At 34.6% G+C, this 23,336-nt stretch overlaps 1 protein-coding gene across 1 annotated transcript in view; it reads left to right on the forward strand.

Annotated features, from left to right (window-relative positions):
* Window positions 1–23,336, forward strand: part of BRIP1 (BRCA1 interacting helicase 1) — a 209,866-nt gene that overhangs the window by 49,421 nt on the left and 137,109 nt on the right. The window contains 4 exon segments of the mRNA XM_058702531.1: window positions 7,045–7,335; window positions 12,042–12,263; window positions 15,183–15,382; window positions 21,526–21,658. Of these exon segments, the coding sequence (XP_058558514.1) occupies window positions 7,045–7,335; window positions 12,042–12,263; window positions 15,183–15,382; window positions 21,526–21,658 (846 nt within the window).

The following is a 23,336-nucleotide window of genomic DNA, read 5'->3' on the forward strand; positions in this document are numbered from 1 at the left end:
ATAAATGAATTTATAAGCAGTAGAGAAACCTTTATAAAATTGTCTTCTTTGGACTGTCAGCTTGTTTATTCCTTTACAGACTAAATGGGTCTGAGCAAGTTGGTTGTAAAGAAAATGCTGTTTCCATTTGATTTTCATTATAAAATCAGACATAAATTCTTGAATAAAACCCTCACCCAATAAGTCAGAGTCTTCTTCAGCACCTGATGAAAGTTATGGACTTAGTTTCTGGAAATGCACACAAAATTGTGTCTGTGGCTTCTGGGTGATCTCAAACCCTTTCTTCTGGAACAGTTCATGGACCCTAAATTAAGAATCTATTTCCTAATAAATTAGGTTAAAAATTTTTGATCAAGAGATGTTAAGATGAAAACGATCCTGCTTTCATAAGCAGCTAAAGACGAACCAGAATAGACTGTATGTGCTGTGCTGTGTTTCTTTTGAAATTCTTTTTAGCATTTTTCAGGTATATTGTCCACTAGAATCCTTAGCTCCAAAGAGGATTTACCACAGTAGGGATTCTTAATTCTGTACCTAAAGTTTTATAGTTTATATTCCTATCATCACTTTGTTTGGAATTTTATGGGGAGAATTAAATTTTATTTAAGTTATACTCAGTCTGTTCAATATTGTTTTTTTTATTTTTTCATTATATATTATATAGTATTCCATTAATTGAAAAAAACGTCACAATTTATCCATTTTTCTGTTGATACACTTAGCTTATTTTCCTATTAAAACAGTGCTACAAAGAGTATCCCTACTGTATCTGTCTTAATGTTCAAGAGTTTCTGTAGTATGTATACTTAGTGGTGTCATGCACGGTCACAGTGTCTATGTATCTTTGATTCACTAGATTGCCAATTTGCTCTACAAAGTGGATGTGCTGCTTTATACTTGGGTCAGCAGTTTGTGAGAATTGTTCCATACATATCCTTTCTAACACCCTATCTGATGGATGTGAAATGGGATCGAATTATGATTTTAATTTGCATTTTCCTAACTAATAATGAGGTTGAGCATTAGATTACACATCTTTTCAGATGTTTATTGGCCTTTCAGCTTTTTTGTGATTTTCTTATTCTTGGCCAGCTATTGGATTTGTCTTTTAAAATTAATTTGTTGGAATTCTTTGTATGTTATGGATACTGGTCCTGGGTTATATACAGTGCAAGTATCTTAGTTTGTGCTGCCTTTTTTTTCCCATTTTTTTTTTCTTATAAAGGGGAGTGCCGTTTTAAATAGAAATTTGCTTTGTAAGAGATTGTGTTTTCAGTCATTGTGCTTTTGGTATATTGTTTAAGAAATCTTTTCCCACATTGGGATCATACAAATATATTCCTATACAGGGCCAGAGACCTTATTTCCCACAAAACATAAAATATTTCAATTCTGGCCCTTTACAGAAAACTTATGTTGATGTATGCTTTAACGAATCTCTTAATTGAGAGTTTTGATTTTTTTTTTTCCCTTATGGAACATAATGTAAATCTTGTTAGAATATATTTGATTTAAATGTCAGCTAATAATAAGTTAAAATAGTTTTTTGAAGTAAATTTTATAGCTTACTCTTAGGAATATTTTGTAATTGCATTCAGAAAATAATGCACTTAAAGTACTGACTTTAAACAGTTCTGTAACTCATGAGTCAAACTGGTATTGGTAAACAATCTGCAAACTATGCTTTGTTGAAAATTAAAGAGTATGCAGTCTTTGTCAGTGAGATGAGGTGACCCTTGTCATTGTCTTCTAGTTGGTTCGATATATCAAGAATTCTGATGTTTCTTGAATGAATGTATGGATGGATGAATAAATGAAATAGTACATGTAAAGTGTTTAGCACAGGGACAGCCTTCATAAACGATAGTTATTATTAATAATGAGTATATCAGGATGTTTGTCACTCACAACTAAAAGTGGCTCGAATATTAGCATAACAAGATGATTTTTCTTTTTGGCTTTGAAAATAACAAATTTCCCTGTACTTTTTATTTTAAAGCTAACCTTTTTATTTTGAAGTAACTTTTTGATATGTGGAGAACTTCAAACTAGGACATCAATTATGCATCTATCAGACAAATAAAATGCAGTACATGTACAGTATTTGGCTTAGGGACATTAGTCAAAGTACATCAATTTAAAAAAATTTCAGTTACAGTTATGCAAAACACCATGTTCAGTGAATGAGTTATATAAAGAAATATAAGAAATAGTTTCTTTCCTTAAGGAATTTGCAGTGTGGTTGAAAGACAAAACATGCACATGTGGAAAGTTTCAGAAAAGTATGTTTCTATTTCATGGGCCTAGTTTTCCCTTTATTTCCTACAAATAAACTTCTTTTTGGTCTCTTTTGCTCTCCACTTTTTTTATACACTTATTTTTCACATTAAATATATCCTTTTATGTCTGTGTTCAGAATTCAATTCATAGCCTCCTTTTAGAAGGTCCTCTGATTTATGAATTAGCAAAATAACTTCTCTGGCAATGTAATAGTTTCTAGCTATTTTTTTATTATTTTCCTTTTTTTTTTTTTTTTTTTTTAAAATTTTTTTTCAACGTTTTTTATTATTTATTTTTGGGACAGAGAGAGAGCATGAACAGGGGAGGGGCAGAGAGAGAGGGAGACACAGAATCGGAAACAAGCTCCAGGCTCCGAGCCATCAGCCCAGAGCCTGACGCGGGGCTCGAACTCACGGACCGGGAGATCGTGACCTGGCTGAAGTCGGACGCTTAACCGACTGCGCCACCCAGGCGCCCCTATTATTTTCCATTTTTAAATGTATTTAGTCACCATGCTCATTTTTGTTTTTCAGCTGTTTAGGCATAGTAACTTGTTGTTGTGTAGAAAGTTGCAGAAAATTATGAAACCTTAGACTTTGTATCATATCTTAATCTACTTGAACTTTTTTTTTTTTTTTTTTTAAGAGAGCGAAAGCGTTGGAGAAGGGCAGAGGGGGAGGAAGAGGCGTGGGAGGGAGAGAATCTCAGGCAAACTCCACATTCAGCATGGAGCCTGATGAGGGGCTCAATCTCATGATCCTGGGATCATGTCCTGAGCTGAAATCAAGAGTTGAACACTCAACCGACCGAGCCACCCAGGTGCCCCTTAATCTACTTGACCTTCTAATTATAACTTTGTGAAAAGAATAGTGTCAAGGACTCAGAAGTTGGCCTGTCTTTAAAATCAAATCTTATAATCTTTCTTTATCCTTTCAAAAATTTAGATATATGTTTCTATATATATATATAGTATGACAAGAGAGAGAATAGAACTTGTAGACATGAAGAGGATTTCCTAAGATCCTTGGTTGCTGACCTTCTAAGAACAGATTTAAAAATTTTTTTTTAATGCTTATTCCTTTTTGAGAGAGGGAGACAGAGTGTGAGTGGGAGAGGGGCAGAAAGAGAGGGAGACACAGAATCTGAAGCAGGCTCCAGGCTCTGAGCTGTTAGCACAGAGCCTGACGTGGGGCTCTAACCCACGAACTGCGAGGTCAAGACCTGAGCCGAAGTCTGATGCTTAACCAACTCAGCCACCCAGGTGCCCCAAGAAGAGTTTTGACTCTTGTAGATTTGAAATGTAATTTATGTATGTATGTATGTATGTAAGTATGTATGTATGTATGTATGTATGTATGTATTTATTAGATTTTATCTTCACGTTATCTCCATGGACCCAATGTGGGGCTCGAACTCACAATCCTGAGATCAAGAGTCACACGCTTTACTGTCTGAGCTGGCCAGGTGCCCCTGAAATGTATTTTTAAACAGTTGACCTCCTGCATATGGAAATAATACAATTGTCACACCAACATATGTCTCTTATGTTTCTGTTTATGAATATACGTATTTATGTATATATATAGGCTCCACACCCAACATGGGGCTTGAACTCATGACCCTGAGATCAAGAGTTGCATGTTCCACTTACTGAACTGTTAGGGGCCCCTAATAGTTTTTGTTTGTTTTGTTTTTTGTTTCTCTTTAAATGATAGAATTTTGGTGTTATTTGGCTTGGGTTTTCTTGCCTTTTGTTGAAGTAAAAGGACTCTAGACAGTTTCTGGTTATAGGAAAAGCAGCCATCTCTTAAAGAGGTTGGTTCTGCCACTCAGTGTCGCCACTTTCAGGTCTTAGAGATTATAGGTTTTGGGGAACCTGTATGTTTTATCTTTCTTGATATTCAGATATGTTGGGTGAGAGTGAACACTTTTTTATTTATTCTCCAGTTTACTAATGCGGTTTCTGTAAATTCAAAGGTCAGAAGCAAAAGAAAAATATCCCTATGAAAGATAAACCTGATAGCTTGTTAGTAGGAGAAATATTTAATGAAAGGTACAAAATTTAATTTATCCATTTATTATTTCAAGACGGCTAGATCAAAGTGTTTGAGAAAGAGGCCATAAAGTGTTAGCCTATTAATTGGATTTGAGGATATTATGACTTCCTGACATTGCTGTTTTTAGTATTCTTTCTCTAGTTTTCTTACAGAATTGAAAGTTGGTGATTTTGGTACAAATAATTCTCTTTTGTAGCTAAGTAAATGCCTTTTTTCTTTTGCCACATTAAATTTTTTCCATCTGAAATAGGATTGATTGTATCAAATCCTTTGAATGGAAGCTTCAATAGAAGATCACTTCTGAAGAAATAATTCCTCTTTAATATTGCAAAGGAAAAACAATGAATTTTCTTTCTTAATTTCTATTTTCTCCAATACTTGCGTAACCACCCACGGAAAAATCATATTCTTAAGGAGAGTCAGCCTCAAATTCATAGATGATATATTTACTTCAGACCAGTGTAAAACTTAATAAACTAGTTCTTAATCTTTAGCTTTTGTTAGTTTTAGCTACTATCCTAACATTTTAAGATAGGGAGATCCTTTATTTTAATTTATTAGTGCCAAATTTTAAAAAGGAAAAAGTTTTAATATAAAACAGCAAGTTACTAAACTGTATAATAGCATTTCTTTTTGCTTGAAAAAAATTGTGTGGTAGATGTATATGTATGAAGGTTTACAAGTTATGTGTTAGATAATTTGGCATAGGGGGTTGACTTATTTTGTTTATTTCAATATTGTTTGGACTTTTTGGTTAGAAAACAGTGGAATTAAAAGGAGTAGGTGATAAAGCTTTAAGTGAAATTGATTTTGAAAGCGTTTCATCAAAAAGGAGGTCTTCTAAGCTTTGAGAAAACAACACTTTATTGGATTACTTTTATGCTTGGATATAATATATCCATATAGTATATAACAATGCATTAGACCCTAGCATTCCAATATTCAACTTAATATTCAGTATTTAATTTACTATATCATACGGTAAGAGAAATACTATAATTGAATGAAAAGAGTGGAGGTACAGAAGAGTAAACTACTTCTGCTACCTCAAGTTATCTCAATTCATTAACTAGGTTAATTAACGTGATCATTGCAAAGGCCAAAAAAGAATTCAGTCAGAAATATCATGATATAATTTGCATTCCATTTTCTGTGACCATAAATTGTTATATATTGCAACATATGTAACATAAACCACATGTCAGCTGTTTCCTGCCTCACTGTTGACAAGAGCCCCATTCATAACTCTTCTTTTTATCCTTTCAGTGAATAAGTAATTATTCAATATAGAAGGCAGGATATTTGGAACTGGCTATTTAATGTGGCAGCACTCTGTAATGAAATCTGCTGCTACTGGCAACCTGAGAGGGGAATGTAACAATTCCAGCATGGCTGTAACTTTATCTGCTTTGACTGACTGTTTATTTGGCACATCAGTGAACCTTTTATCCCTGTGAGTGACAGCTCCAGAAGGGTCACATTTACATCCATTCTATCATGTATTGTAATATTTAATGGTGGACAAGGTTGAGCGAGACTGGGAGTAATTTGAACTTGCTTTTCCACTGAGTTGAGGCTAAAAGACAGCTTGATCCCCAGTATTGTGGTGTAACATGCTATGACTTAGTATTTGTTTATGAAGGCTACTCTTACTGATTATAATTAAAAAAAAAAAATTCAGTTAAATGGTGTATTTGTTCTACTAAACTAAAACTCTACAGCACACATTTTCTTAAGCTACTGTGCTAGTTTTTTCCCCATCAGTGACCACTAATATAAAACTAACCACCTCACAGTATTTCTCTTAAATGAGGCTGCATTCTGTCTCATTTGTGTAGTAATTGAGGTTGAAAAGGGAGTAGTTATTAAGAACCCATGGTTCTGAAATACAGCATTGAACTTTTTATTTTATTTTTGAGAATTTGAAAACAGAAGAGAAAAGTCAGGTAAATAATGGACTATATTCTTGATGTTCCAAATGCTATGCTTAAGGAGACATATATCTATTTTAATTATGGAACTAAATTATGAGTAAAGTTGTCCAGAAAAAGCTATCCTGTATAATTTTACTGATAGATTTGCATTCCATGACAGGTAATTTAATTTCAGAAAGACTGTTCCGCATGATATACTTCATTATTAAGTATTAATAATTTACATTCATTTTTATCCCTTTGCTAGAGAATAGTTTTCTTGTTTTTAGTGATGTTTTAGATTCAACTTGATATTTCTATTTTTTTGTAAGCTATATTTAAAATGCTTTTTAAAATATTGGTATATTATAGGATATTTGAATGGGCTACTCTGTAAACAAAAATAGCACTATCAACTCTAATATTGCGTGTTCACTTGAAGTCTAAGCAAAAATGAAAATTGTTCTCCATTTTGTCTTATTTTTTACAATTTGTGAAAGAGGAGAATTAAAATCTATTTAAAACATTTGGAATTCAACAGTTGGAGTGATATGTTAGAAAGCCATGTAAATATGGAAACATCATTTATAACTTCTAAGAGTGCAACAGAACCAATTTGAAATGGAGTTTTTAGTTTTTTCTTTAATGGTAAGTTTTAGATGATGTAACATCTTGATACTCTCTTTATTTGACAGTTGTGATTTATTACTTATAGCTTCTGATTGTGTGAGAGGTTTAATAACATTTTTTGTGGTATACCAGACATGAGTTGTCTTTTCTTTTCTTTGTTACAGCCCCCTGGTCACTGTTCCAGGTGTTGTTGTTCTACTAAACAAGGAAACAGTCAAGGTTACTCAAATACCACTAAGAAGGATCATGGGGGGAAATCCAAGATACCCAAAATATATTTTGGGACGCGCACACACAAGCAGATTGCTCAGATTACTAGAGAGCTCCGGAGAACAGCATACTCAGGGGTCCCAATGACTATTCTTTCCAGCAGGGATCATACTTGTGTCCATCCAGAAGTAGTGGGCAACTTCAACAGAAATGAAAAGTGCATGGAGTTGCTGGATGGAAAAAATGTGAGTAAAGTTATTTTGTTTCAGAGGAAAAACAAGGCTGAAAAGATTCAGTTTACTCAATTTTTTATGTGTTCAATTTATGTTTTATATGTGTATTTCCAGTGATAATCTAACCTATGAAAATCAAATTACTTGCTAGTACTGATAGATTTCTTATGGTAAAATTGTTTTTAAAAAATTTTCTTAAAAATTTTTTTTCTTTGAGTTTAAAATCATAGATTTTCGTTCTAAAGCTTGGGGATATTTTAGTTAGGTGTCTTCTTTGAAATCCTGCCACCAAAAATATTCAAACATGGATGATGTCATAGGAGGAGATGAAAGTATTTAAGTGATTGAATTTAATTAGATTTAATTAATATATTTTATGTGCAGTATTTTAAAACTTCAAAAGAAGATAGTTTATTTAGGCTCTCCCTTGAGTAAATTTTTAAAATACTTTTTAATTGAATGAGAAATATAATGATTATCCTATCTTACAATTCTGATTAGTACAAACTTCTGTTTCAAAAAAAAGTTATTAAATTATTAACTTTAAAGATACGTCATTAATGGTTTTGAAGTTTTCCAGGGAAATCTTGAATAATATGAATTTGGGCAAGGTGGAAATTGAGAAGTCTTTCTTAGTAAAAACATACGATTTTTTAATAGTTTTTTGGCGGTATTTGTTAGTCTGTGTACAGTTTAATAACTTGTTTACTCTGAAACTGAAATTACAAGTCTGGAATATACTCAGAGATTATTGGTGAACTGTAAATTGATAGTCTATGAAATTACCTATAATAATTTAATATGTTTTGAAAGTTATTCTATCTTTTGCTAATATTTTGTCAGAGTTGGTTCTACACAAAAAGCTGTGAGCCATAGGTAGCCCTGGAGTTTTATTTAATTGATAGATCACCTTCTACCATGTAATTTGAATAAATTATTTTGTATTATGCATTTCTTTTTCAGTGCTTATGGTTATTTGTCTTGACCTTATTCTTCCTCAGAATGCTTAGCTCATAGGCATACATGAACATTCTTTTTCTTGTTCTCAAGTCCTGAAGGTAATTTGGTATTGTAATGATGCCAATTACAAAGTCACTATAGGTGTCTATGTTTACTATGGCTGAATCACCAAAGTGAAATGATAAATAGATAACTGACAGTTTGAGTGAAAAAGAGTTTAAAGTGTGATAACACTTCAATTGACAGACTCCCCTCAGGGTTGTGTTACACTGCTAAAATGGATGAACCATTCTGGTTTTGCTATCAGCCTGCACAGGAGTGTCATTCTAAGTGCCCTTGAAGTGTAAACTTTCCGATTTTTTGGCTTGATCCAAAGGCACATGTGTTTTTGTTCAGTTTCTTTTGCAGAAGTGCTCCTGTACTGGAAAAGCAATGCACTTATCTGCTAAAAGTTAATTTTTGTTTCAATTAACAAAAAAATCATCTTAATTAGCCCCAGAAATAATTCTAAAAAATTATTCTCGATATGGAAAATATAGTTTTTTGTGAAGATGAGATTTAACAGTTAATAATCACATACTCTGAAGGCATCTTGGTGATCATTTGGTACAAATACAAGCTTTTAGCATAGTACAGAAGATACTTGGAAAGAAGAAATGGCGAATGTATTTTTAAACTCAATCTGTATCAAAGTCAGTATGAAAGATATTTGGCATGTCTCCATCTGTCTCTGGATCCCACAATCAGGATTTTAGAGGAACCTTAGAAATAGCAGCCTTTGGGTCTGAGGAATCTTTAATAGGCTCCTGTCTCATTTACGCTTTTGATGCCTCATCACATGAGAAAAATTGGCCCTGAAGTTTGTCCAATGTCTGACAGCGAGTTAGCAAGAAAGACAACTTTTCTAACTCCTAGCCGTTGTTATTTTGATTATACTAGAAAGAAAACAAAAGGTGGCTTATGAAATGAGGAAGTTGACACAGCATGAGGAGTAAAAAAGAGTAGTAGAGATGGGACAGAGGAAGTGAAAGCATGAACTAAATAAACGTTAGGTGAACCCTTTCCTCTTGACTTTTATTGTTAGTACCTTGGAGGTTCTTTTTACATGACTGAATACAAAGCTGTAGAACTAGTAGTCCCTCGGCTGATCATGCCTTGTCCTGGAATTGGCGACATTATTTTATAGGTTATGAACCTTTTATGTTTTACTCCATCTCTAGTAATTTCTAGGTATTTTTGTGAATGTAATGAGTAAATATGTTTTGAAAACGTAGATTTGGCTTTTGGATAGTTTGTAGATAAGAATGTACTATGTGTATATATATAACAATTGTATATATATAATTCCTTTTCACTTGTTAAGGACAGCAAACTGAGATGATAAATATTGGATTTCACAATCATTTAATTTTTTTATTGGTACATAGAATTAGTGAAAATAAAAACGGCCCATTCTTCTACCACTTAGTCCCAAATGAAAATTGAAAAACAGTAATAATATATTTGTGGTTAGAAGACTCAAAATTACAGAAAGGTGTAACATAAAAAGAGAAAAATCTCTTTTTTTTACTCTTCCCATTTTCTTAACCTTTCAAGGAAATTACTGTAAAGTTTTATGTATATTCTTCCAAAACACTTAAAATATGCATTTGTTATATGTGTATATACTCTTTTAAAAGCTCAAGTACATTGGCACATGGACAAATCTAACACATTTCTTAAGGGCTATATCTTTTACATGAATTTACCATAAGTTATTTAACATGTCCCTTCTTGATAGACATTAAACATTGCATTATATACATATTCACATGAATGGTGAAATTTTAAATTTTGGTAGTCATTGATAAATTGTGTGCTTTTAATAGAAGTTTATACTTCTAATAATGTATATTTATACTTCTAATTTTATACATCTTTTAATAGGATATGACACACTGTTGCTAGGACTTATTTTCTCTTATTTTTTGATTAGCATTTATTAATAAAATTTTTTACTTCTAATAATAGATTAGCAAAGGACATTAGCAGATAGTACATGAAAGAAGAAATGCAAGTTACTGTTGAAACTCGTTAGCATGTTCATATAGTATAATAGCAGTGTTAAACCTTGCTGGAATATATAAAAAAGTCAAAGCAAGAAGATTCTATTTTTTACCTTTAAAATAGGTAAAGATAGAAAAGATAATATTAGTGTTGATAAAGTTATGGGGAAAGGGTAATGTAAAATGCTATATGCTTTTTGGAGGATAATTTGGTGGTATAGTTTTTATGAAACTTAAAACTACTTTGTACTGTTTGGTCTTATAATGCCATATCTAAAATTGTATACTAAGAAAATGTTGAGAAATGTGCATTAAATTGAAATTCTCGTTGAAGCATTATTTATAATGTAAAAATTGGTGACAGTCTAAATGCCCAGCAATAATGAAACTGGTTTATAACTATTAATACAATGTACATATGTGGGCAACAATGAAAAACTACTTAGTGATGTGAGAAAATATTTCTGATAGGATTTTTAGTCAGATGGAGAGAAAAAAATGATTCTGGTTTTATAAAAAATTTATTGTGGCTTTATTTTTTGTGGCTAAATTGTTAATAATCCTTGATGCCTGGGGAAAATTTGCTTTGTTCTCATCGTTTAAATATTAGATCACATTGTAGAGTTGTATTCATATGTACATACAAATATAAGAATTATGAAATGAAACATATCAAATGTTACTGGTACATTCTTTGTATGGTAGATTTATAGATAATTTAGTGAGTTTTTTGGTACTGTTTGTATTTTCCAAATATTTTGTAGTGAACACTCTTTATTTTTTTTCCCCTAAGACATCCCTCCTTCCCTTTCTCCTTTTTTCCTTACATATATTTGATTAAGTAATACTCTCTCATGGCTTAACTGAAAACTATAAAAGTATCTATAGAGAAAAATGTCTCTCGCTCCTGTCTCCAAGTCACTTAGCTGTCGTCTTTGAAAGCAACCAGTGATACCATTGTTCTTGTATATCCTTCAAGAAATATTTTTGCCTAAAATCACTTTATTATTTTTTTTAATGTTTATTTATTTTTGAGAAAGAGAAACAGACTCTGAGTAGGGAAGGGGGGCAGAGAGAGAGGGAGACAAAGAATTCAAAGCAGTCTCTAGGCACTGAGCTGTCAGCACACAGCCTGATGCGGGGCTCAAACTCATGAACTGCGAGATTATGACCTGAGCTGAAGTTGGACGCTTAACTGACTGAGCCTCCTAGGCTCTCCAATATCAGTTTAATCAGAACAATGGTACAACAAACATAATTTAAATTTTTTTCTTTTTTCAGGTTAATTTGGAGTATCTAGAGCTATACTGATCTGGAGCTCTGAGTCGACCATTACAGTTGTTTTTTTTAATTTATTTTTTTTATGTTTTTATGGTTTTTTAAATGTTTTTTTAAATGTATTTATTTTGAGAGAGAGAGTACAAATGAGGGAGGGGCAGAGAGAGAAGGAGAGAGAGAATCCCAAGCTAATAGTGCAAAGCCTGATGCAGGGCTCAGTCTCACAAACTGAGATCATGACCTGAGCTGAAATCAAGACTGAGCCACCCAGGTGCCCCAAGTACTATTTTTTCTTTGAAATGGTTGTGATTGTGGGTATGGTATCATTTCTCCTGTATGTGGCTTTAATGATGTTCTGAAAATTCTGAGATAAACTTGCTTTATTCCTTTGTTGCAATGTTGATTCATATTTCAGTTATGCGTATTTGTTTTTAGGGCAAATCCTGCTATTTTTATCATGGCGTACATAAAATTAGTGATCAACACACATTACAGACTCTGGAAGGGATGTGCAAAGCCTGGGATATAGAAGAACTTGTCAGCTTGGGAAAAAAACTAAAGGCATGTCCATATTACACAGCACGGGAACTAATAGAAGATGCTCACATAGTATTTTGTCCCTACAACTATCTTCTAGATGCACAAATAAGGGAAAGTGTGAGTAGCTATATGAAAATTCAAACTTTTCTCCCACTTACTGGAATGTAAGTGATCAATATGAAAGCTTTTAGATGTTTCACTTTTTATTTTTTGCTTTATATTTATGTACATATATAAATAGAGTACTGAAAACATTCTGAGGTGTATTAAAAACTGAATTTTAGAACTTGTCATTTTAATGTCCAAAGTAGTAAATATTTTGAAATGGGATTATAGCACAGGTTTTCAACCTTGATAATATTGACATTTTGGGCTTGATGATTCTTTGTTGTGGTGGTTTCTCTTGCACACTGTAGGATGCTTAGCAGCATCTCTGGTTTTATCCTCTAGACACCAGTAGCATCCTTAGAGCTGTCACAATCAAAAATGTCTCCTGATGTTGCCAAGTATACGGGTGGGGGAGGGCAGGTAGGAGCAGAGTTATCCCCATTTGAGGCCCATTGATAACTATCACTCCTTCCATTTATGAATAATCAGAATTATTTTAAAACATTCATCTGAAGAATCTATAGTTTGAAGAATTTGTGTGGGGAGAATATGTATAACATGCAAATTATGCTTTGTGAGCTTTTGATAAATGAAATTTGGATATAGCATTTGTGTTTATTTGCATGGTTCTTCTTAGAAACATCCAGTTGTTACAGTATAAGATAAAAAGTGAATAACTTAGTATATTCAATTATTATTCTTCTCTTTAGATCTGACTACTTACTAACTTCCTATTTAAGCTTAAAATTAATAGGCATTATGTTTACTGTCTCTACTGTCCTACCTCTTATTTGGTTGCCTCTTATCTAGACCCTTTCCTCTGAGCCACTGTACATATCAATGGCATGTCAGTCTTTCTAATATTACTTTTATTACATCGTTCTTTGGCTTGAAAATCTATTGCACTCTTGGCCCATGGGATAAAGTCCATATTTCTTAAGCTTACTCTCAAAATGTTCAATAGTCTGGCTTGAATCTGCCTTTTCAGACATCTTTCAGACATCTCTGCTACAAACTTGAACCCTACAAAAATTACCTCATACCCCCCTGAGGACACCTTATTCTTTCCTATATCTCTGCTTTTGATGATGCCTATATTGAAATGCCCTACTCCCTTTGTCTATACAAATCCAAATTCTATTCCTTTTTTAAACCCCAATATATTTCCTACTCTTCCATGGTTCTTTTTCAGTCATCGTCAGCCCTCTGTATATTTTTTCTTCAGACTAACTCACTGGTAATTGCTTTGTACATTTCTTTCTATTAGCCAGGACTCTTTCAGTTGCAAGTGATACAAATCCAGCTTCACCAGAACTTAAGAAAAGAATACTTGGCTGACTTTATTGCGATGGCTTTATTCTCAGGCAGGTTCTTTCTAGTGGAAACAAAGATAACCACAAGCAGCCACCTAACCTGGAAAAAAAGAACATCATCTCCTATTCATCACCCTAGATTTCTCTGGTTGGCCTACCTTGAATCCCACCTCCATTCTTTTTTTTTTTTTTTTTAATTTTTTTTTTAATGTTTATTTTTGAAAGAGAGACAGAGTGTGAGTGGGGGAGGGACAGAGAGAGAGGAAGACACAGAATCTGAAGCAGGCTCCAGGCTCTGAGCTGTCAGGACAGAGCCTAACACGGGGCTCAAACTCACGAACTGCAAGATAATGACCTGAGCCGAAGTCCAACGCTTAACTGGCTGAGCCACCTAGGCGCCCTCCCCATCTCCATTCTTAAACCTGTGACCACAGAAGGATGGAATACTTTATTTAATTGATAAGCCTGAATTCTATGTTGTGAGAGTAGTGATATCCCTTGATTAACAGATTAATAGTTCTATCAACATCACATCAGAATTGGGGAAGAACAATTCTCAAAATGAAGGGTTGTAAGAAAGTCTAAAATGAAATAGATACATGCTATATTATATTAACATTTTGAGAGTCTTTTGAATCTTGTATTTTAGTTTAAAAAAAATTTTTTTTTACTCTGCTTTTAACATTATGTTGGAGATTCCCTCATAGTGAGATTTTTTTTTTCCAATATATGAAATTTATTGTCAAATTGGTTTCCATACAACACCCAGTGCTCATCCCAAAAGGTGCCCTCCTCAATACCCATCACCCACCCTCCCCTCCCTCCCACCCCCCATCAACCCTCAGTTTCTTCTCAGTTTTTAACAGTCTCTTATGCTTTGGCTCTCTCCCACTCTAACCTCTTTTTTTTTTTTTTTTTTTTCCTTCCCCTCCCCCATGGGTTTCTGTTAAGTTTCTCAGGATCCACATAAGAGTGAAACCATATGGTATCTGTCTTTCTCTGTATGGGTTATTTCACTTAGCATCACACTCTCCAGTTCCATCCACGTTGCTACAAAAGGCCATATTTCATTCTTTCTCATTGCCACGTAGTATTCCATTGTGTATATAAACCACAATTTCTTTATCCATTCATCAGTTGATGTACATTTAGGCTCTTTCCACAATTTGGCTATTGTTGAGAGTGCTGCTATAAACATTGGGGTACAAGTGCCCCTATGCATCAGTACTCCTGTATCCCTTGGGTAAATTCCTAGCAGTGCTATTGCTGGGTCATAGGGTAGGTCTATTTTTAATTTTCTGAGGAACCTCCACACTGCTTTCCAGAGCAGCTGCACCAATTCATAGTGAGATTTTTATACCCCTTTGTGTGGCCAGCTGTACTTTAATCCAGGCTCACATAACACATATTTTGATAGTGAAAAATGGGAACCGGTAATGTTGAGTTGATACTTGTTGGCCTTAGTGTTTCAAATGTTTTAAGACCTAGAATCAGTTACTTATATAATTACCCTTGTTATTGGTCTGTCATGCAAAGTTTTAAATGAAATATCTTGCCTACTGCTGTTAAATCCATTTTGCTGAATGTTTTATAGGAAAATTCTTTTGTCTTATAGATGGATATCAATCTGAAAGAACAGATTGTCATTTTAGATGAAGCTCATAACATTGAGGACTGTGCTCGGGAGTCAGCAAGTTACAGTGTAACAGAAGTTCAACTTTGGTTTGCTCGAGATGAATTAGATACCATGGTCAACAATAATATAAGGAAGAAAGATCATGAACCCCTACGAGCTGTGTGCTATAGCCTAATTAAGTAAGAACATTTGTCTGTCATTTATACTGCCTATGTATTAACATGTTTCATTATGCCATAGTATTTTATAATTACTAACTTTGACCAGGCTACTTGGGAAATGGGTTGTTCCTCGCCAGTTAAACTTTTAGAAATAGGCCAGTCCGAACTTTTGTCTTGTTGAAAAGAATATGATAAACCAATTGATTTTTAAATTGATCATTGAGAATATTATTTCTAATTTAACAGAATAATTTAATAGCCCCATATTTGATGTATAAAAGACATTGAGCTGACAATAAACTAAACATGGTTTTAATTAATATATTTTAAATTTTTAATTTTTTTTAATGTTTATTTTTGAGACCGAGAGAGACAGAGCATGAGTGGTGGGGGTGGGGGGGCAGAGAGAGGGAGACACAGAATCCAAAGCAGGCTCCAGGCTCTGAGCTGTCAGCACAGAGCCCAACATGGGGCTTAAATTCACAGACCACGAGATCATGACCTGAGCTACAGTCATATGCTTAACCTACTGAGCCACCCAGGTGTCCAACATATTTTAAAATTTTATATTATGGCTTTAATTTATTGCTTTATCTTCCAGTTTGAGTAAGATTCTGATTGGATGAATTTTAATTAACCAAAATTTCAATACTCTAAAATAATAGATTGGTAATAATTTTATTAAAATTTATGTTAGATAAATTCCTTTTTATTAGATATTAGGTTGTTGATCTAGAATCTCTTTATCTTAGACCTTGATACTATGTCCCATTCCATTTACTGCCGCATTTTTCTTTTCTTCTTTCTTTCTTTCTTTCTTTCTTTCTTTCTTTCTTTCTTTCTTTCTTTCTTTCTTTCTTTTTATAAGTTTATTTATTTATTTGGAGAGAGAGAGAGCACACATTGAGCCAGGGAGGGGGCAGAGAGAGGAGAGAGACAGTCCCAAGCAGACTCTGTGACTGCATGGAACCCTACTTGGGGATCAGTGCCATGAGATCATGACCTGAGTCAAAATGAAGAGTCTGATGCTTAGCTGACTGAGCCACCCAGGCTCCCCCTGCAGCACTTTTCTTTTCCCTCACAGTATACTTCAAAAATTTTTTGAATGTTGGGGTGCCTGCTTGCATGCATGCTTTCTCCCTCTCAAAATAAATAAACTTTAAAAAAGTGTTTAAAATTTTTTTGAATGTTGTACAGTCTCATGTTTGAACATAAAAGGTATACAAATTTATGTTGTAAAAACTCCTTCCCACCCTGTTCTCTATCTGCTTAGTTTCTCTCCTCCTGAACAAGTTTATCTGTCGTTCAGTCCATATTTATGAGCAATTCAGTGCATATATGAAGCAATATACTTTCCCCTTTCTCTCCTTTTTATCCAAATGATAGCATACTATACTTCCATTTTTTGTCTTCTCCATTTTAAGCATAAAAATATGTTATTTTTAAGCCCTTTTATTGGGGTACACAAAGCTGTAAATATTTAATGTATACACGTGATGAGTTTTCAGATAAGTATTCATCCATGAAACTGTCACCACAATTTTGCCATAAATATATCGCCTCTGAAAGTTTCCTTTGCCCTCTTATTTTTTTATGATATGAACACTTAATGTAAGATCTACCCTCTTAGCAAATATTTAAGTATATAGTATAGTATTGTTAACTCTTGGCACTGTACTTTATACCTTTGTCTTCCTATATCTTGCCTTTTTTTGCTTAACAATATATTTTGGAGATCTTCCCATATCAAGACTTAGAAAGCTTTCTCAGTTTTAAAAAAATCGTTGCCTAAAATGCCATTGCATGGATGTCCACTAATTTCTTTAACTAGCCTCTAATTAATAGGTACTGAGGTTTATAATCCTATGCTGTTACATTACTGTAATGAATAACTCTGAACATATGTCACATGTTTGGGAAGATATAGGAAAATTCTTAGAAGTGGGATTATTGGGTCAGAGCATAGATCTACATGTAATTTTGATAGATATTTCTAAAACTTACACAATAGGGGAATGGGTAGAAGACTAATTTATACTCCTATGAGCAATATATGAGAGCATGAAAGTTTTTTTCTAGTCAGATGGGTGAAAACTGGTATCCCACTGTAGTTTTTACTTATATTTCTCTGAATAGGATTGAGATTAAGCATTTTATTTTTTTATGTTTATTTATTTATTTTGAGAGAGAGAGAAAATTTGAACAGGGGAAGGGCAGAAAGAGGAGACAGAGAATCCCAAGCAGGCTCTGTGCAGTAAGCAGAGTCAGACTTGGAGCTCAGTCTCACAAACCATGAGGTCATGACCTGAGCTAAAATCAAGAGTCAGATGCTTAACTGAGCCACCCAGCTGCCCCGAGATTAAGCATTTTAAAAGGCCATTTATTTGTTTACTAAAAAAAATGTTTTTTAGTGTTTATTTATTTCTGGGAGATAGAGAGTACGAGCAGAGGAGGGGCAGAGAGAGGGAAACACAGAACCTGAAGCACGCTTCAGGTTCCAAGCTGTCAGCACAGAGCCTGATGCAGGGTTTGAACCCACAAACTGTGAGATCATGACCTGAGCCGAAGTCAGACACAACCGACTGAGCCACCCAGGCGCGCCTTAATAGGCCATTTATATTTCCTTTCCTGTCAGCTGTCTATTGACCTCTGTGTCCTCTTTTTGTTCTTGTTATGGTTCTTACTGATTTGTACAAGGTCTTTGCAAATTAACCCTTTGCCTGTGATAAGAGTTGCAATATTTTTTCCCCTATTTTGCCATGTGCTTGTGTCTTTCCTTATGGTATTTTTGCCATGTAGCAGTTTGTCATTTTTATTTCACAGCATGATTTGTTGAGTTATCTATAGTTGCTAATTCTATTTTCTCACTCCCTGGTCTTTCCTCATTGATCTCTGCTGTGTTGCTGTCTGCAGAATTCTACTAAAACTGTTTTTATCAAGGTCACCATTGATCCATATGTTGCCAAATCCAAAGGTTATTTTTCTGTTATCTTACTCAGCCTGTCAGCAGTGTTCTTTGGATATTGTTGACTACCACCTCTATGAAAATGTTTTTGGCATATATATATATATATATATATATATATATATACACACGCGTATACATATATATGTATATATGTATACGCGTGTGTATATATATATATATAACAGAGTTGCTCTCTGTCCCCAGTTCCTGGCACAGAGTTTCTAAAACCCTTGTAATTTCCTAAGTGGTGGTAACACTTTTGTGTTAGGAGCATCTTTTGTTCTAATATTTGGTCTTTGACCCCAGTTCCTGACAGAGCTCCTAAATCCCTTGAGACTTCCTGGGTGATAGGACTGTTTTTTATTCCAATGAGGTGATGTTTGGTGGGCTCTTGGATGGAGCTGGTCACTAGAAAGACTAAACTATGATTAGAAGCTTAGAACTTTCAGCTCCACCTTCCCTCTGGAAAGGGAGAAGGGTAGAGATTAAGTTAATAATCGATCATGCCTACATGATGACGCCAGGATTCAGAGAGCTTCCAGACTGGTACACACATTTATGTGCTTAGAGCACCCTGCCTTTACTGGGACAGAAGCTCCTGTGCTTAGACCCTTCCAGACTTCTTCCCGTATATCTCTTCTTCTGGTTATTTATCTGTATCCTTTATTATATAATAAACTGGTAAACATAAGTGTTTCCGAGTTCTGTGAGTTGTTCTAGTAAATGATTAAACCTGAGGAGGGGTCATGGGAACCTCTGATTTATAGCTGGTTGGTCAGAAGTACAAATGACAAGTTGGACTTTTATGCTGGCATCTGAGATGAAGAGGTGGGGAGGACAGTCTGGTGAGGCTGAATGCTTAGCCTTTGGGGTCTGTGCCAATTCTAACTCCAGTTAGTGTCAGAATTGAATTGAATTATAGGACACCCAGCTAGTGTCTTGAGAATTGCTTGGTGTAAGGAAAGAAGAATGCCACATACATTTAGTGACCAGATGTGTCAGAGGTGAAGTAGTGAGACAAGAGGAGACAACATAGGAGTGTGTTTCCTAGATAGCCTCTATGACACCTGGTTTTCGTCTTCCTCACAGTCCATTCTTTCTCAGTTTCTTTTGATAGTTCTTACTCTGTTTGATATGTTAATATTGAAGTGCCTCAGGATTTGGTCCTGGGACCTCATTTCTTCTCTGTCTCTGCAGTTTGCCTAAATTACATAACCAAGTACCATAGCAGTCCTAGTGACGCCTAAATCTGTGTCTAGCCCAGTCTTTAATAAATCTAGGTTCTAGTCTGTCTCTGGAATGCTATTTTCATATATCCAACTGTACTTTATGTGTCTGTTTGGATATGGATATCACATTTCAACTTTACAAAATTCCTTCCTTTTCCTTACCTACTCCCCCCAAATGCTCCCTGTCTTCCTTACCTAAGCAAACATTACCAAGCAGTTCCTCAAATCAGAAATCTGTTGTCCTTGATACTGCCTCACTTCATCCGGTTCATCAGTAAGTTTAATAAATGCCACCTGTACAGTATGTCCCAAATCCTTCAGTCTCCTATCATCTCAGAATCATCTCTCAAGTAGAATTCTGTAACAGCCTCCAACAGTCTCTGTTTTCATTTTTGCCTTTCTCTAATCCAGTCTGGCTTAGAAACTGGAATCATCTTTTAAACACTTAGATTGTCTCTCTCTTATTTAAAACCCTTCATTTAAAACCTTCCCATTGTACTTTTGAATAGAATCCAGATTTCCTAACCCTGGCTTAACCTGACCTGAATACTGCTTGTCACTCTTTTTTTTTTTTTTTTTCAACATTTTTTATTTATTTTTGGGACAGAGAGAGACAGAGCATGAACGGGGGAGGGGCAGAGAGAGAGAGAGACACAGAATCGGAAACAGGCTCCAGGCTCCGAGCCATCAGCCCAGAGCCTGACGCGGGGCTCGAACTCACGGACCGCGAGATCGTGACCTGGCTGAAGTCGGACGCTTAACCGACTGCGCCACTCAGGCGCCCCCTGCTTGTCACTCTTAACATTGATCATAATGTTATTCTTTTTTGCCCATTGTGTTGCAACTTTATATTGGCTTTTTATCAGATCCTTAAATAAGTAAAATTTGTTAACCACTTCAGGATTTTTGCACTAGCTGTTCTTTCTGCTTGGAATACTACCCCCCACCCCCACCCCCCTGATCCTTTTATGATTGGGTACTTTTTGCATTCAGTTGTTAGAATAAATGTTACCTCATGGAGAACTTCTTTGGCATTCAAATTAAAATAGCAATTAGGGGGCGCCTGGGTGGCGCAGTCGGTTAAGCGTCCGACTTCAGCCAGGTCACGATCTCGCGGTCCGTGAGTTCGAGCCCCGCGTCAGGCTCTGGGCTGATGGCTCGGAGCCTGGAGCCTGTTTCCGATTCTGTGTCTCCCTCTCTCTCTGCCCCTCCCCCGTTCATGCTCTGTCTCTCTCTGTCCCAAAAATAAATAAAAAACGTTGAAAAAAAAATTAAAAAAAAAAAAATAGCAATTAGATTACATTATATCCTATATCACTACATTTATCCTATATCATTACTTTATCCTGTATTTTCATGGTATCACACTTTTCACTATCTGATATTTTCTTGTTTCATGTATATGTTTCTAAGTTTATTTCTCCCTTTGGTAGAATGTAATTTCTATGAGAATGAGGATCTTGCCTATTTTATTTACTACTGTATTTCCAGTACCCAGTACAGTATGTGACTGTATAATAATATAGACATTTAAGCACTGGCTGAATATAAAAATGTGTGTATTTACATACAAATGAATATATTTTCTAGTAACTCCCTTTTGGTGTTAATATGTAACACCTTAATTTCTTTATTAGATTGTTTTGTATTTCCTTTATGTGCATTTGGGATATGCTACGACCTGGCTGTCAGTTGGAGAGATAGTCAAGTAAAGCAGTGTGAATTCATAAAACACAATTGGGAAATCACCTACATGTTTCTCTTTTCTGAATAAAAGCTTACTTTTTAGCTATATAAATGTTTATTTTGCAATATGAGACATGCATGCATCTTAAAAGATGTCTTAATCCGCATTTGTGTTCTAAGAGCTTCAAGGAATATGATCAATGTATCACAGTTCTCTTTGTTTTATTGAAATAGTGCACATAAGGATAATACTGATTGATGGAATTGTTTTATTTTAGTTGGTTAGAAGCAAACTCTGAACATCTTGTGGAAAGGGATTATGAATCATCCTGTAAAATATGGAGTGGAAGTGAAATGCTCTTAAATTTACACAAAATGGGTATCACCACTGCTACTTTTCCCATTTTGCAGGTAAGACATTTTTCTATCTGTGACATTTATTTAGTGAATGGTTTAATAGTGAATAAATTAATACAGACTAAAAAAAGTAGCAATTTAATTTTTTTTAATTTTATTTTATTTAAGTTTGATAATTTTTAACTGATAAATTATTTATAATTCATTTATAATTAATAACTGATCATTATTATTTATGGATGAAAAAGTAGCATTATTTAGTGTGAAAGAAATAAGGCTTAACGGAATGAATTGCTTTATTCCAGTCTAAAACAAGTCAATATGTTTAGGTTGTAATAAAAGTTATTTTGTCAGTTATACAAGTTAAAAATTTAGAAAATAAAAAGGTAAATTCATTTTTTGTTCTCCTTAATTTAGTTAGAGGTTATAAACCTGGGGGATCATGAGTGGGCTGGGGGAGTCTGTGAATCTTACGAAATTGTATGCAAAATTTTATGAGTATGCACTTCTGTACTTTTTTCTAGTAGAGGCTTCATAACTTCTATTCTGAAAGAGGTTGTTCCCTCCCCCCCAGATAAGAATGTTTTTATCATTTTTGTTCTTAATTACTTATTTAAATTAATGGATTGTTTTTTAATTTTTTAAAAAAATCTTTATTTATTTTTGAGAGAGAGACAGAGTGTGAGCAGGGGAGGAGCAGAGAGAGAGGGAGACACAGAATCCGAAGCAGGCTCCAGGCCCTGAGCTGTCAGCACAGAGCCTGATGTGGGGCTCGAACTCACAAACCGTGAGATCATGACCTGAGCCAAAGTCGTACGTTCAACCGACTGAGCCACCAGTAGATTATGCTTTTAAGAGTGGTTGTTTTAGGTTTACAGAACAATTGAGCAGAAAGGACAGAATTTTCATATTCCCCTAACCCTAGCCACACGTGTGGCGCACGCATGCCCACAGGCACGCATACACACACACACACACACACACACACACACACACACACTCATACACTCTACAGTTTCTATTATTAACAGCTTGCAATTGTATAGTACATTTGTTACAATTGAACCAATATTGTTACATTATTGTTAACTGAAGTCCATAGTTTACATTGGGGTTCACTCTCTGTATTGCGGAGTTCTGAGTTTTGATATAAACAAAGTCATGTATCTACTCTTAAAATATCATACAGAATGTTTTCACTGCCTTAAGAATATTCTGTGCTGTACTTCTTAATTCATCCTTTCACCACATCTCATTTGCCCTCCTGAACCTCTAGCAACCACTGATTTTTTTTCAACCGACTCCATAGATTTGCCTTTTCCAGAATGTCATTTAGTTGGAATCATACTCAGGTTCCTTCATGTCTTTTTGTGGCTTGATGCTTGTTTCTTTTTATTGCTAAACAATATTCACTGCATGTATACACACTGTTTGTTTATCCATTCACCTACTGTAGGATATATTGGTGACTACCAAATTTGGGAAATTCTGAATAAAGCTCTTATAAATACTTGTGTGCATATTTTTATATGGACATGCTTTCTTCTCACTTGTGTAAATAGTAAATACTTAGGACAATTGCTGAATTATATGGTAAGACCATTTTTAGCTGTGTAAGAAACTGCTGTCTTCCAAAGTGGCTGTGCCATTTTATATTCCCATCATCAGTGAATGAGGGTTCTTGTTATTCTATATCCTTGCCAATATTAGGTATTGTCAGTGGTTTGAATAT

The sequence above is a fragment of the Neofelis nebulosa genome, chromosome 16 (assembly GCF_028018385.1).
Source record: "Neofelis nebulosa isolate mNeoNeb1 chromosome 16, mNeoNeb1.pri, whole genome shotgun sequence".
In the NCBI taxonomy this organism is placed as follows: domain Eukaryota; kingdom Metazoa; phylum Chordata; class Mammalia; order Carnivora; family Felidae; genus Neofelis; species Neofelis nebulosa.